Here is a 16,329-nt window from a genome sequence, read left to right on the forward strand (position 1 = left end):
TCAATCCTCGACAAAGGGTACATGTTCTTCATAGTCAGTTTGTTCAGCTTCCTGTAATCAATGCACAATATAAGAGTATCATCTTTCTTCTTTACGGACAACACTTGTGCGCCCTAAGGTGATACACTGGGTCTGATGTATCATTTGTCCAACATTTCCTTTAGATGCAACTTCAACTCTACCAACTCAGGTGTGCTCATCCTATAAGGTGCTTTCGATGTTGGAGCTGCCCCTGACACTAAATCAATAGAAAAGTTTACCTCCCTGAGGTGGCAACTTTGAAATGTCTTCAGGAAATACATCCTGAAATTGCTGCAATATTGGGTACTTGCTCAACACATCAGCATCATCAACCTCCTTACCCTTGTCACTGGAAATGTGTACAACAAACATCACATAACCTTTTCTGTAACTACACTTAGCCTGCATTAACCATCCTCATTGATGTAGGCTTCTTATTTCCCTGCAAGGTCCTTTTTTCCCCACTATCATCCACACACTCAATGGCTTTGTTGAAGCAATCCACTTTGGTTCTGTGAAGGTATAGCCAATCCATACCCAAAAGCATACCATACGATCCCAATGGTAATATATTGAAATGCATTGTTGTAGCCATACCATTTAACTCAATTGCACAAGCTCTTACCCAATGGTGAACTCACTTCTTCGTACCTATAGCCAACTGTACCAACCAAGATTCTGCATGCACTTCTTTTCTCAAACCACACTTATCCACTAGGTCAATATTAATATAACTATAGTTAGATCCATGATTAATCAAAATAGAAACAACTTGATCACAAAGCTTACCATCCATCTCAATGACTGATGCCAGATGATCCGCCTCCCTGTTGTCCACAATTGCATAAATTTGAGGAATGCTATGACCAACATCACCAACTATATGCGCCTCCTGAGAACTATAGATTTGGAGTCTACCACCACTCTAATACTGTAGACTATACCTCTTACAATGATCCTTACCACATATCCAACATTGCAATGGTTCCTTACAACTATCGCTAGCATGCTGCTCTCCATGTCCCTTCTCAATTGTATTGAAGCTCTTGTAAGGAACTGCATTATCTTTCTCACTTGCATCTTGACGTCTTCCTCTCTTTGGTGGCCATTTTCATTTAGCTTTGTCGTTTCTCTTCAAGTCATGTTTCAACTCAACATTGTGCTTCGACTGCTCATAACAATGCTTCAACTTTTGGATGGCCTCCTCCAACAATGTAGGCTCATCGAACTTAATCCGGTCTCTGTATGCAACTGGAAATCCACTGATGAATCTATGAACCTTTATTGGCATTATGGTACAGGTGTTGTCCTTGATGGAAACTCACATATATGATAACCAGATGTATCCACAGGTTAGTTCAGAAATGATAAAGTGATGCATGATGGTAACTCACATTGTAACAGGTCAATTCAGAAGTAACAAAGTAATGAAACAGAAGAACGGGATGATGGGACAAAGGATTACAGATCAGAATCAAGAAATTGAGGAAAGATAATGTCTTAAGTCGTATATGTTGTTTAACCTAGTCCAAGTCATCTATACAAGCGGGTTCATAGAATAGAAGGCGCGTATTCGTATGCACACAGTTTCACGGAAGGAAAAACGCGTATGGGATGGAAAATTAAGGTTAAAGAATACCAAGGGTCCATACCATCGTATTAGCCCATGATATTGAGCGGAATAACAGTTACCTGATCCCGTCTAAGAATATCATAGGTTTTAAGTGTTATTTTGGTGCATGGTATTGACAAAGGCTCTAAGTATATAAGGAGGAGAAAATCAAAGGGTTAGATGTGCAAGTGAAAAGAGGTTTTTCATGAATACTTTTATTTGAAGTATATTTTGTGTTGTAAGGGCTATGGTTTTTTTTTACTGTAACGGTTATTGGAATTAGGGCGGCAAACCAGCTGCCGCGTGCTTGGACATTACAACAGAATCTGAACTGACAGTGCTAATACACAGCAACGTTTCTCTCTATTGAACCAGATCCAGGTAGAATCAATCCTCGGATTGCCAGATGACAGAATTGCAATACGCCCAGCTCTTTTGGTCTTGCTCAGGTTTGAAATGATCTGCCTTCATGAATACAGAGTTCTCGTTAACCTTTCCTTGAGCTTTCTTTCTACCGGTCATTCAGCATCCCTGTTCCTTAATCTTCACAGCTGAGATATTGCTTCTACGACTGAACCTGGGCACCTGCGGTGGCGCTAACCTTAGTAGAGATCCATCAGAATGGTCTGAGATGGAGCCTTCATCTTTAATTTCGTTTTTTTGGTGGAAGACTTGAAATCTGATTGGCTTCTTTAGATCACTTAATACCCTGTTACCCGGTCTTTGCTTTTTAGATAGGAACAGGCTTTCTGAACAGAATGAGACCACTGATATTGAAAGCTAGGTGATGAGGATTAATTGGGCAAATCGAATACAGAGTATTAAGGAATGATGCAGTCTTCTTCGTCGGAGTTGACTAACAGGGATCATCTGTCTCTAACGGAGCCCAAGTTGGCTTCACGGTCCGCTTGATCATTTAGATGCCTCAGGATGTGAAAGAAATTTATTTTCTGGAACAGAGGAAGGATAAGCTTGATTTTCTTGTAAATGGAGGCTAAGAGGATCTGTGAGGGGATTGTGTTGAGATTCAGTGCTTGAATGATTAGCCTGGAGTCTCCAAAGACTGACAGCTTCAAGATGTTCCTTTTGAGAGCTAGATTGAGCCCTTGCCACAGAGCCAGAGCCTCAGCTCTGTTGTTGGATTCGATGCCCAGTCCCCATTGATATCGGAGCTCAGTGGAACCATCCGGATTCAAAAGAAACCCACCTCCTCCCGCAGCCCCGGGGTTGCCCTTAGAGGCCCCATCGAAGAAGAGGCAATGTTCCTCCAGGACAGAGTGCCATTTAATAAACATCTGTTCTTCCAGACGGATTTCCCAATTCGCATGGGTGGTTGCAAGGGACAGTGGCTTGGTGTCATGGTGTGGGACCAGATCTTTGAGCCATATCTCCTCCTCGCTGTCCATATCAACTTCATTTTTTATTGCCTGATTGTTACCCAGAGTTTCTCCCAGTAAAGCTTGGATTTTGGTTATGATTTTGCCCGGTGTACTTTTCTCATCCCTGAAAATTCTATTGTTCCTCTCCAACCACAACTTCCAGCAAGTAAATTTAGGTATCCACATCCAGGCTGTTTTGAGGAGGCTTTTTTTTGAGAGATCAAATGGAGTTAAGGAGGCCCAGTTGTGCAGCAGGGTGTTAATATTACCAGGGATCTCGACTTTGTCAGCACCTGTTCTCAGGACTCCCCTCCAGACAACACGGGCAAAGGGGCATAGCAATAACAGATGATTTGCGGACTCTTCCTCGGACATACACAACGGACATCTGGAAGGTCCTTCCATTCCACGTTTTCTCAAGATATCTCTAGTGAGGATGCTGTTGTGGGCTAGCGTCCAGCAGAAGAAGTCGATTTTGGGCAGCGAGGGGAAGGCCCAGATGAATTTCCATTGAGCTGGATCAGGGGGAACATTAGGGATCGCTTTCCTGCTTTTGTAACCTTTAGCCACTGTGTATTTGCCTGAGAGGGAGCCCCACCCTCTTTTGTCTTTGGCTGATGTTTTAATTGGGGATTTCCCTTGAAGCTTGTCTAACAGTATCTTGGCTTCAACCTGCAGCTGTTGGGGAACCTCTCCCAAATTCCAACTAGCCCACCGACTTCCAGCATCCTCCGTCCATGTTGAGATATCCCACAAGGTGTTCAGATTGTTTGACTGTAGCCATGTTTTGATGTTTTACAGGCCTTCTACCTGGTTTAAAGACTGATCACCAAGGATTGGGTCATCCCAAATTCTGATATTTTTCCCATTACCTGGGATCCAGTATAGATTTTGACTGAAGTGCTCCATAGCTGATAGGCAAAGTTTGAAGATCGGGGAGCCTTTATGTGTTTTTGGAGGCTGGTCCAAGCATCTCAACCGCTGTCCCTTGAAATATTTTTTCCATAGCACTTTCTTGCTCCAGCTAATCTTCCCATCAACTATGCTCCATAGTATTTTGGAGCCCAAGGAGAGATTCTGGGCTCCCAGATCTCTTAAGTGAAGGCCTCCTTCCAGAGTTCACTTTTTAACAGTATCCCATCTGACTAAGTGAAGTCTTTTTTCATTGTTTTTCCCCCCTTCCCAGAGGAATCTTCGCAGCAGACTGTCCAATTTGCTGAGGAAAGTTTTGGGAGCAAGCAGAATGGAGTTATGGTAAAGCGACATACTTGTGAGCACTGATTTCATCAGGATAATCTTCCCTGCATTGTTCAGCCAGGTGGCTCCCCAAGCTTGGATTCTTAGTTTTATTTTGTCGAGCATTGGCATCCAGTGGGCCACTTTAGGAATGGATTTGAAGATTGGGATCCCCAGGTATTTGAAAAACTCCCAGGTCTGAATTCCTTTCATTTCTAGCAGCCTGGCTATATCAGCAAGATCCTTGACCGAGCAGTTCCAACTGTAAATGGTGCTTTTTAGATAGTTTATCTTGCTGCCTGAGACCTCCTTGTAGATATCCAGCTCCTTCTTAAAGGATCTTGCAGAATTTATGCTCGCTCCTCCAAGCAGAAGGGTATCATCGGCGAATTGGGCATGGTTAATATCTTTAATGTTGGGAACCATTCTGAGTCCAGGCAGAGATTGGATTTGTTGACAACAGTTTAGTTGAAAACTGAGCACCGAGGCTTGAATGGCATAGAGAAGCGGGGAGAGCGGGCAACCTTGTCTTAAACCCCTTGAGGCATTGAAGAACTTGGTTGACCGGCCATTTACAAGAGGCGCTATCCAAGGGAAGGCAATGCAGGCTTTCACCCAATTGATGAAGGTTGAAGAGAAGCCCAGTTTCTCCATAACAACATAGAGGAAATCATGTCTCACCCTGTCAAAGGCGTTAGCCAGATCGAGCTTTATCACCATTCCTTTCTCTTTTCGCTGGCAACTTGAATGAACTGCTTCTTGCACCAGCACAATATTGTCCAGAATCTTTCTCCCTTTGATGAAGCCACCTTGGTTTTCCGGTATGATGTCCGGCAGCACGTTCTTGAGACGATTGGCTATTATTTTGGTGATCAGCTTATAGCTTGTATTACATAGAGAAATAGGCCGGAATCTGCCAAAGTCAGTGGCTCCTTTCTCCTTCGGTATCAGGGCAAGGAAGGCCGAATTGGTGTTGCCTCCGATTTTGATACTTGATTGTGATTTCCTGACTATTCTTAAGAGATCTTTGTTAATTATAGGCCAGCATGTCTGATAAAATCTGACATTGAACCCGTCTGGCCCAGGAGCTTTATCCGGCTCCATGTAGTCCAATGCCTTCTTGAGCTCCTCCATGCTGATCGGTGCGGTAAGCATAGAGTTAACAGAGTCTTGAACACAATGAGGGATTAGGTCGAAGGGATGGGCTTGAAGGTCAAGAGGAGGGTTATCTGGGGCCGTGAACAGCTCTTTGTAAAAGATGAAGGCAACTCTTTTGATGCCTTCAGGATCTTTGATCATGGCATCTTGGGACCGAATTTATGAAATAGTTTTAAATTGCTTGCGGGCTTCGGTTTGCTTATGAAAGAAACTTGTATTTTGTCGCCGGCTTGTAACCATAGATTTCTGGATTTTTGCCTCCAATATTCCTCTTCATCTCTGCTGGCTCTATGGAGAATTTTTTGCAGTTCGATTTCTCTTTGCATCAGACTATGAGAAGCAACAAAATTCTCCATTGCAGATTGGTGGGCAGCAAGGTTTTCTAAGGATTCTTTTCTCTTGGCAGCGGGTGTTTTCAGAGTTTTGGCCCACTCCTTGAGTCTTCTTTTAAGGCCCCTCAACTTTTCTTCCCATACGTAGAATGGGGACCCCAAAATCTGCCTGTTCCAAGCTTCTGAAACCATTTCATGAAACCCTTCTTGCTGGATCCACATAGGGCTAAATCTAAAGGGTATTGGCCCAAGGTTTCCATCAATGGACAGCTCGAGGCTAATAGGTTTGTGATCAGATGTGCAATTTGGAAGGATTTTAGAGGAGACTGAAAGATGTCAAGTAAGAAAAGAGGATTGGACAAGGAATCTGTCCAGCCGAGCGGCTATATGATTAGGCCCTAGTCTTTTGTTAGACCAGGTGAATTTCCCTGTAGTGGGCTTGATATCTTCAAGATCCCAGTCTAACATTATGTCTTCCACCCATTCTCTAGCTGGGTCCCGAACTGGAGAACCTCCCTTTTTCTCGTCAGTGGCTAGGGTGACATTCAGATCACCTGCAATAATGATATTTTCTAGATTGTGCAATAATAAAAAGGACTGAATCGAGTTCCAGCAAAGTTTTTTCTCCGTTGGAAGGACCGGAGCGTAAATATTGAACATACTTACTTGCTGACCAGAGTCTTTGTGAAGGAGTTGAGTGAAGATCCAGTGAGAACAGTTTTCTTCTTGAATCAACTCATATTTGGAGTTCTCCCAAAAGGAGGCAAGTCCGCCAGAGGCGCCCTTGGCACTTACTGCGCTTCCGGGACCTTTACGCCAAAATGTCTTGCTAGTTTGGAGGAGAAGTTTATCCTCCATCTTTGTCTCCTGGATAAGAAGGATTTCAGGCGAATGGATCCTGACAATATCTTTTAGGGCTTCTTCTTTCAGTTTGCTGCCTAACCCTCTGCAGTTCCAGGAGACGTACTTCATTATTTACTGGTTTGGAAGGAGGTGGCTCCTTTTGGAGCCTTGCTCTGCTTTCGTCCGGATCTTGTGTTCATCATTCCTTTGAGGGTTTTCTGGGATCCTTGCAGGACGTCCAGATAAGTTTTTTCCTCTCTCTGTTTCTTCTTAGATTTCCGGCCCCTAGCCGACTTGATAGGGGTTATTTGAGAGCCATCTGATTCGGAGTCTCTTTCTTCTGACTCTTCACCCGATTCAGAAGCTAAGCTAATATGTTCCTCTGCTCCTTCGTTTCCCCTTTGATCTGCAGTAGGTGGAGGAACGGATGGGCTTTCTTCATTTTTTTTCCCCAGATTGTTTGGTTGATCTTCCGTTTCTTCATGACTCTCTGTTACTAGCGCCTTTTCCCCTGATGGGTTGCCTTCTTTTGTGATTGGATTGGACTGAGAGGTGGGCTGGGATTCCCCCATTGTTCCAGATTTTGTATGATCAACAGACTTTGAGACTGCTTTGCCTTTTTTTATCTCTTTCCATCCTTCTTCTTCCACCTTGTCCTTTGATGGTGCTTTAGGACAGTTTCGTTGGAAGTGGCCATGCTCATGACAGATTCTGCACTTAAATGGCAGTTGCTCGTAGTCCAGTTTCTGGTAGTGGTGCCAATCTCCAACTGATAGCTTAACGGCTTCCGGGAGACCAGCTTCCAAGTCGACTTCCACGCATATTCTTGCGCAGGTGTATTGACGTCTGTTATCTGCTTTATCTATGAATCGACCCAGCCCATTTCCAATTTTTTGAAGGGATTGATAGCTCCAGCAATGTATTGGCAGATTGGGGAGCCGGACCCAAACAGGAACCTCTTTTGGAACATCGACTGAGGGGTCGAAGTCTGGGGTCCATTTGTTCAGGAAGAGGCCTTGGTTCCCCATGAAATACGGTCCGTTTCTGAACACCAGATCCCGATCCTCCTTGGTAGTGAATTCGAAGATGAAGAAACCTCTACCGACAGGGTAGCTGATCACACTGTTTGAAAGTAAGGGCCTCCAATTTCGTTGGACCCATTCATCTGTTGATTTTGCTGTAGGCCATCTACCCATAAATTGCCCGACCAGCCCTCTATCGGCCAAAGCGAGAGCAATTTTAATCGGCTGTTCTTCTGGCAGATCGATTTCAGGTATTTCTTCGAGTTTTTTAATAAATGTTGGGACCTCAGGCGGGGTTCGTTTCCTTCCTTTCTGAGACAACAGTTTCCTGAATGCGTCTGCTGAAGAGGATGGCGGGGGAGGAGAAGCCTCTCCGCCCCCAGGAGCTCCCATGGCGGCGTCGGTTCAGAGCGTTTGACCTAGCCGCAGAGAGGAGCGCGCGCTCGTTCGATTTAAGGGCTATGGTTATGATATAGATTTCAAACATATTGTGCACCCTTGGATATAATGTTGGATCAGGATCATGAGACTTGAAATGAATTATCATTGTATGATCTGATAATGGATAGGCTAGATCTGAGTGCTAACATATGTTTTATCCTTTAAATGCTATGATATGGGTATATTGAAAAGCTACAAAGTTTTAAATCATTATTTGTAGATCGATACATAGGTTTGCCTTGGTGAAGGCGCGTATACACATGGATTCGACACTTCCAAGTAGCATATACAGAGGAAGGGCTTATTGTTCAGAAATGACTGATCTATCTGATCAGTGCTGCTGTTTTACTGTTGTTTGTCAATGATGTCTTCAATAGATCCGAAGTTAACCTAATTGCATAAAGAGATTGAGTTTGGCTGACTGATTGATTGAGTAAGAAGGGTGATCTTTGCTACTATCTGTTTATAACTCTGTAATATGACAATAGATCTTCAGAATGTCTTTGGTTAGTACAGTTTTTGGTTCAGAAGTTTTATGATTCAGTATCTTTAGAGGTATACGCAGGTTGGGTTACAGAAAGTGGCGTATACATGCAGGTTGTCCTCATTGAAGTAGTGTATACATTTTGACATATGGTTTTTGAGGTTGCAGTGGGTTTTGGTTGTTGATGCAGTGTTCTGGTTTCAGCTCTGTGTTCTGGTGACAGTGATCTGACTGTTCAGATTGATTGATTGTGTTTTGCTTCAGAGTTGATGGGTTTCAATGATTGGTTGATGTAGTTGTATTTGATGGTTGTATTGCAGTGGTGATTGATTTTGAGGCTCAATGTTACTAATGGGTCTAGTCTAGAAATTTGATGAAACATGGCATACATATTGTGTTGATGTGTACCAGGAGTATCCAGTCTGAAAATTTATGAAACGTGGTCCTGGGAGAAAGAGTGAAGGTGGTAGCCTTCTGTAGGCCAGCGCCTACGTACTGGTAATCATATTAGCTATTACAAGAGCTAGGGGGTTGGATCTCCCTTCTAGTATGTTGACATGACGAAATTTCGCTATGCCCACAAAGGGAACCAACCCAATTGCAGACCCCTATTAGATTTGCTTTCGTTTGGGATGGCTAGTTCCAACGGGTTTTAAAGGACCCCATAAACTGTTATAGGTGTTGAAAGATTGCTCCCCGGAGGAAGACTTCCATTAAATCAACAACAGAAATAGCTAACCTATATGTATCAATTCCTATCTATTCTGATTCTAACTACTTATGCTAGTCCTAACTATTCTAATCTATCCCGTAAGAGCATAACAAAAGAGATTAAACATCATATATAGATTCCAAGTCCAAATGAATCAATTACTGGTTCATAGACGAATAAGGCTGCTTTAAATCTTAATTGCAATCTAATTACTTACACATTCCTTTCCATACAAATAAAAATTGCAACTGATGTTTAACAAGGTTTCGAATCAACAACCGCTCATGAATTAACCATGGTAACAAATTATATTTGAATAACCAAGACTAGTCACGAACTATCTGTTACCAATATACACAAAAATAAAACATATTTATATTTATTCCAGCAACAACGCCTTGATTCTAAACACATGAAAGAAAAGGACGATAAATCGGAAAAAGGCTCCTTCTTGACCCAAACAGTCTTGTTTATTAGCACAATAAATCCAAAAGCTGTTCTGCCCATAAAAGTCCTCTACCCTTCTTCGGAGATAATACTTATGTAGAAAAGACTGACCCTCCATCTCCCCCCCGACTTTCCACCTTCTTGCTCTTTTCCATATACACATTAAAATATACAGACGTAGAATCGATTGGTGAAACAACTGACACATAGAGGGCATATCTGCTAGAGCACTTCATTTCTTGGGGAAATGAATAGATGTTGATTAAAATGACCGCGTGTCATCTCTTCGCACCTGTATTGAGCGGGCATTACTCCCTATTATTTCCTGAAGGAAACAGAAGACACTGCGCTCATCATCCCACATCTTGCATGATTGAAGGTGTGCTTGGAGGTAATAACATCTTGATGGATCAGCGTTGTCATTACTGCTTCCTCTTGACATAGAGCGTGCCTCCATTATGAACTATGGTGGTTCGTATCCCTTTCTTGCAGAGTATGTCTTTGCAATATCGACATCGGTGGTGCAAATGTGTCGTCTTGATATAAATCGCATTTACTCGTTACCGGGTCCACTCGAACTCGCCTTTCTTCTCTTAGTCCTCGCCTGTAGAAATAGTTCATATTAGCTATGATTATGAGAAATATGACAAACATGCCCACAAACAAACCTTGCATTCAGTCACAGTTTCTATTTAATCTCACAACGCAGAGAAACTATAATTATTTGACCATTGAACCTGTTGTAACATGTATTCTCATTGCCCACAATATTCATTTTTATTCAAGAATCGCTTGACAATGCTTCAAAAGTGGACCATTCAGTCTATCTGATTTTCTTTTAAAAACCCGAACCACAACACTTTATTGGAACACATGGGAATACGTGGAAAACCCACAGCCGAACCATAAGGCCTAACTTCAAATACTATACACCCGGATCTATAATTATCGTTGGGTGCACTCATCGCCCCTTCGCATATCGCATGTCGCTTCACTTTCTCTGATTGCCGATTGCGATTTGTGATTGGCCGGACCCGAAAATATATATGCATTGCGGTTAATAATTCCGGCGGGTCCGCCATATCGCATCGCGCTTTATGTATAAACACTGAAATCTACTGATTTCGACTTGAGATTGGAGAAGCGGACCCGAAAAATATATGTGTTATGTTTAATAATCCTGGTGGGTCTGGTGTATCGTGGTGCGCCTTATGTATCAGCGTTGAAATTACCGATTGTTATATCCGATGCGATCGGAGACTTGATAGCATCGCAGTAACTCATGGGAGATAGACCTTAGCCCTTTACCAATGTGAAAAGCGATATGCGATGGAGGAGTGGTCAAGCGATTGCGATAAGCGATGAAGCCATGCATCGAGAGATGTGTAAAGACCGAGGAAGCGCGAAAAGGGTAAGTTATGCATATTTGTATAATATTTCTATTATCAAAGCATTGATATAGAAATAAGGACATGATAGAAGGTTTTGAGGGTTAAGTCCATATACACCCATAGTAAAGAGTGGGGGTTGGTTATATGTGTGAGCATAGAGCACCATGAAGGCTTATGAGGATTGAAAAAGTCCCGATGAAGGATATGAATGAAGGGCTAGATTGGGTTATAAATGAATCATGCCACAGAGATTTATTTAGGGGGGTCTTAACCATTAAGAATTGAATATTTGACTCGGCAGAGAGTTAAAATCCCTAGGATAAAAACAGATCATTCGGAGAAATGAAAGATCAAACTTCTAGGGGACCCATTCAAATTTTCTACTAGAGCATGTTTTAGTAGGGTGGTGGTTGTGGCCACAACAAATGGCAAACTGCTGGGCGAACCAATTATCTCTATTACCAAATAAAATTTGGATCAGTAGAACATCACGGTGTTAAGATAAACTTGAAATGCACACTGTATAGATGGATAGGCATGGGCTCCACTTCAGCATTAATAGCTTTAGGCAGGATAAAGACAAATAGCTTCTAGTTATTGATAGGGTTCTGACAGGCATTCTCCAATGGTCATATTATGGGATTTATTGATCTTCCTTTACCTATTTTCTACTTTCAAAATCCTTTCGAGGCCATCATTGGTCTGTCAAAACCTGTTTAGGTGTGTACCTCAGCTCTTTATCACTCATCAACTTGATGTAGATATTTTTGTCTGCACTTTATGTAATAATTTCAGTGCCATATTTTCATATGATTGAATGGGGAGAAGTCATGGATCATGCCATATTTTTAAACTGCTTAAGCAAGGTTGGGCTTGCTGTGTCAACTGGTACTCTGAGTCCAGCCACAGTCCCTACTCCAACTGGCTTCCCAAACAACCTGTCCTTCCATATTGGCAGAAGGACTCAACATTTCATTTTCTTTTACATAAGTCCTTCCAGTTTCAGGGACAAGGACTAGAGCACAATTAAATTTGCCACAGGATATATGACAGTGAGCTTAGCCCATGAGAGGAGGTTTACTTGTAGATGACAGATATTGGAAATTTTAGTGTGGTGGATGGAACCAATGGAGAATGAATGCAAACCTCATAGACAAGTATAGGTTAGGTCTGGATGGGAGTTTAAAAACGCAACGTTCTGCCATGCCAGTCCAGCTGTGGTTACACATTTTTTGTTTTATAAAGATGCCCCTACATGCTCCAGGTATCCAGGTTATCAAAAAATCCTACCTAGTTCCCAACAAATGCCAATGAGTGGCTTTGATTTGAATTTCGCTGCTGATTTTCCAGTTCCCATAGGCTCATTGAAAGTTTGCTTGATTTGCAAGGTAACGATGAATTTAGGATTGGCAGACTAATCAGCAACTTACTGAGGGAGGCAAAAAGCTGAAGGTGGGGAATGAAGGCAATCCGAAGAGAGTTATAACGGTGAAAACGAGACTGAAGGACCGAAATCAATTGGTTGAAAATGACTGAAATTCAAAACAGAAGGAAAATAAACTTTGCGAAAAAACAAGAATGGACAAGACGAAAATATAACTTAAGCTAACAACAAAAATAAAATGAATCCTAACCTACTTAGGAGGTAACCACCATGTGGTGGCTACTAGAAGTATCTCTTAAGATGTTGGCCATTAATAGGGAGTTTTTTAGTTTATCACTGTAAAGTTTTCAATCTGTAAGTTCCCTGACCATTTTTTTCCTCAACTTGGAACGAGCCTAGCCATAAGTGTTGGAATTTCGTGTGCTTACCTTTTGGCTCACTCAACTTGTCCCATTTCAAGACTAGCTCTCCTACTTGGTAATATTTATCTACTACCAGATGGCAATCAAACCATCTCTTCACAATAATTTGGTGATTTCTAAATTTATTTTTGGCTTTATCTCTCAATTCCTCCAACCTCACCAGTTGGTTGATCCTTTTTTGAAGTAAGGCTGAAGGGGTCCCTCTTGAAGCTTTGGATAGCTGTAAAGAGGGAAGGGTAACATTAGGAGGAAAGATGGATTCCTGTCCATAAACGAGGAAGTATGAGGAGTTTCCTAATGCTACTTTTAGGGAGACCCTATCGGCCCAAAGGGTGTTTGTTAGAGCATTGTGCCAATTCCTCTGGTTGTCGGTGACAGATTTACGAATTATGTGGATGAGGTTTTTATTTGAGGAATCTGCAACTCCATTTCCCTAGGGGTAATACTTTTATGCATACCTTATGCGAATTGATTTATCAATAGCAAATTCAGTCAATTTCAGTGATGAAAAGTAAGAAGCGTTATCGAATATGAGAGCGTCAGGGATGCCAAACCTTTTGATAATAAATTTATCAATAAAAGATATTACCTCGTCTTTGTTAACCTTCCGAAGTGGGATGGCTTTGGTCCATCTGGTGAAGTAGTCGGCTGCTGTGAGTATATACTTATGTTGCTGTGAAGAGTTCAGAGTGATCTCACCTATGACATCCAGGCCCCATTGCTGGAACGGGCGATAGATCATAATCGGCCTAAGTGGAACGATTGGCTTTCTTTCTCGCCCTGCGGCAGTTTGATACACCCTACATTTCCGAGCATAGGTGTGCGAGTCTCTGAACACTATGGGCCAATAATATCCAACTCTTAATATTTTGTGGGAGGTGGTCTCTCCTCCATAGTGACCACCTGCTGGGTTGTCATGCATTTCTTTCAAGACGTGATCGGCATCATCCTTTTCCAAACACCTTAACCAAACTCCATCATAATTTTTTCTGTATAATGTGTCATTGGCCAAGTGATAATAATTAGATTTCAATCTGAGCGCTCTCCTTCATTATGCATCCATGTGCTCAGGACATGATCCTCGTGTTAAATAAAAGCGTATGTCGTAATACCACGACTCAGGGTCCAAAGGGACTTCCGACGTTTCACGCTCACACATCAGCGTCTCATTAATCCATAGGGGCTCCTCCCTGAATTCTACTTGTGCATTCTGTATGCTTTTCTCTTCTGGTTCTTCGGATGCCCCTTCTTTATCCGCCAAGGCTTCTGCTACGAGCTCACACAATCCCTACCCTCGAACTATCTTCGCCGGCTTTATATCGAGGTCGTATTCTTGAAGGGGGGTTATCCGAAAAGTAAGAAGCGTTATCAAATATGAGAGCGTCAGGGATGCCAAACCTTTTGATAATAAATTTATCAATAAAAGATATTACCTCGTCTTTGTTAACCTTACGAAGTGGGATGGCTTTGGTCCATCTGGTGAAGTAGTCGGCTGCTGTGAGTATATACTTATGTTGCTGTGAAGAGTTCAGAGTGATCTCACCTATGACATCCAGGCCCAATTGCTGGAACGGGCGATAGATCATAATCGGCCTAAGTGGAACGATTGGCTTTCTTTCTCGCCCTGCGGCAGTTTGATACACCCTACATTTCCGAGCATAGGTGTGCGAGTCTCTGAACACTATGGGCCAATAATATCCAACTCTTAATATTTTGTGGGAGGTGGTCTCTCCTCCATAGTGACCACTTGCTGGGTTGTCATGCATTTCTTTCAAGACGTGATCGGCATCATCCTTTTCCAAACACCTTAACCAAACTCCATCATAATTTTTTCTGTATAATGTGTCATTGGCCAAGTGATACTAATTAGATTTCAATCTGAGCGCTCTCCTTCATGATGCATCCATGTGCTCAGGACATGATCCTCGTGTTAAATAAAAGCGTATGTCGTAATACCACGACTCAGGGTCCAAAGGGACTTCCGACGTTTCACGCTCACACATCAGCGTCTCATTAATCCATAGGGGCTCCTCCCTGAATTCTACTTGTGCATTCTGTATGCTTTGCGCTTCTGGTTCTTCGGATGCCCCTTCTTTATCCGCCAAGGCTTCTGCTACGAGCTCACACAATCCCTACCCTCGAACTATCTTCGCCGGCTTAATCTCGAGGTCGTATTCTTGAAGGGCGGTTATCCAATTCCCTCTTCGTTCACCCATTTATTTCTGCATGAAGAGGGCTCTTACAGCAGGGTGGGGAACGATTACTTTAGTCCCGACCTTTAATAAATAAGGGTGAAAATGTTTTACAGCTTTGGAAACCGCAAAACCTTGTTTCTCCACATCTGAGTAGTTCAGTTATGCTCCCTGAAGATTAGAGCTCATATAAGAAATAGGGGTTTCCATCATCATTTTTTTGGGTGAGGATTGCGGCATATGAAACATCAGAAGAGAAAGTGTACAAGAAGAATTCTTTGTTGAATTTGGGGCTGACCAATGTAGGAACTTCTGCGATGGCCTCCTTAATTTGTTGAAACAATTTCTTAGCTTCATCGCTCCACCTATATACAACATCCTTCTTCATCATTAGCTACATGGGACACATTATTTCTGCGAAACCTAAAACGAATTTCCTAACGAAATTAATTTTCCTGAAGAAAGATTGCATTTCCCTTTTATTTTCAGGGGGTTGTATTCTCATGATGGTCTCTATTCTTTTAGGATCAACAACAATCCCTTCTTTAGAGAGGATGACCTAGTAGTTTCCCTTCTGTAACTGCGAAGACGCTCTTCTTGGGATTCAACGATATTCCATATCTTCGGTATCTTTTGAAAATTTGTTTCAGGTGATAAATATGATCCCTTTTGCGATACGAATACACAGTAATGTCATCCATGACCACTACTACTGATCTGTTAATCAATCCTCAGAAAGCTATGTCCGTAGCTCTCTGAAATGTGGCGCCCACATTAATAAGTCCAAACTACATTTTACGGTATGCGTAAGTGCCCCATTTAGTGTTGAAGGTTGTCGTAAGCTAATCTCCATTCGATACCAACACTTGCTTATATCCAAAAAAACCATCCAATAGGGACAACATTTCAGACCTAGAAACGCACTGAAGAATGTGTTCCATAGAAGGGACAGGATAATTATCTTTCTGCGATGCTTTGTTCAGGTTTCTGAAATTGATACATAACTTGATGTCTCCATTTTTCTTTCTTACTGGCACGAGATTGGCTACCTAGCGGGTGTGCCTGATAGGAAAAATGATTTTGGCATCCAACATTTTGTTTAATTCTTTCTTCACCAACGGTTCCGGGCTTGGATGCATCTTGCGAAACTTTCATTGGTATGGCCTAACGTCCTTCTCCAAGGGAATTACATGTTGCATAACGCCGGTATCGAAGGTTTTTAAGTCACCATATGTCCATGCAAAGACGTCCTT

The 16,329-nt window shown here is 42.3% G+C and overlaps 1 protein-coding gene across 1 annotated transcript; it reads right to left on the minus strand.

The window, feature by feature from the left end:
- Positions 1-6,074: 6,074 nt before the first annotated feature.
- On the minus strand, positions 6,075-6,710 carry LOC149162230 (uncharacterized). Its single transcript, XM_089435125.1, has one exon. The coding sequence runs from the start codon at positions 6,708-6,710 to the stop codon at positions 6,075-6,077; it is 636 nt and encodes a 211-aa protein (XP_089291251.1).
- Between the last annotated feature and the right edge of the window lie 9,619 nt (positions 6,711-16,329).

This window comes from Pinus tabuliformis, chromosome 5_2 (assembly GCF_031772625.1).
Source record: "Pinus tabuliformis cultivar Carrire ecotype Pingquan chromosome 5_2, CPIR1, whole genome shotgun sequence".
Classification (NCBI taxonomy): Eukaryota; Viridiplantae; Streptophyta; class Pinopsida; order Pinales; family Pinaceae; genus Pinus; species Pinus tabuliformis.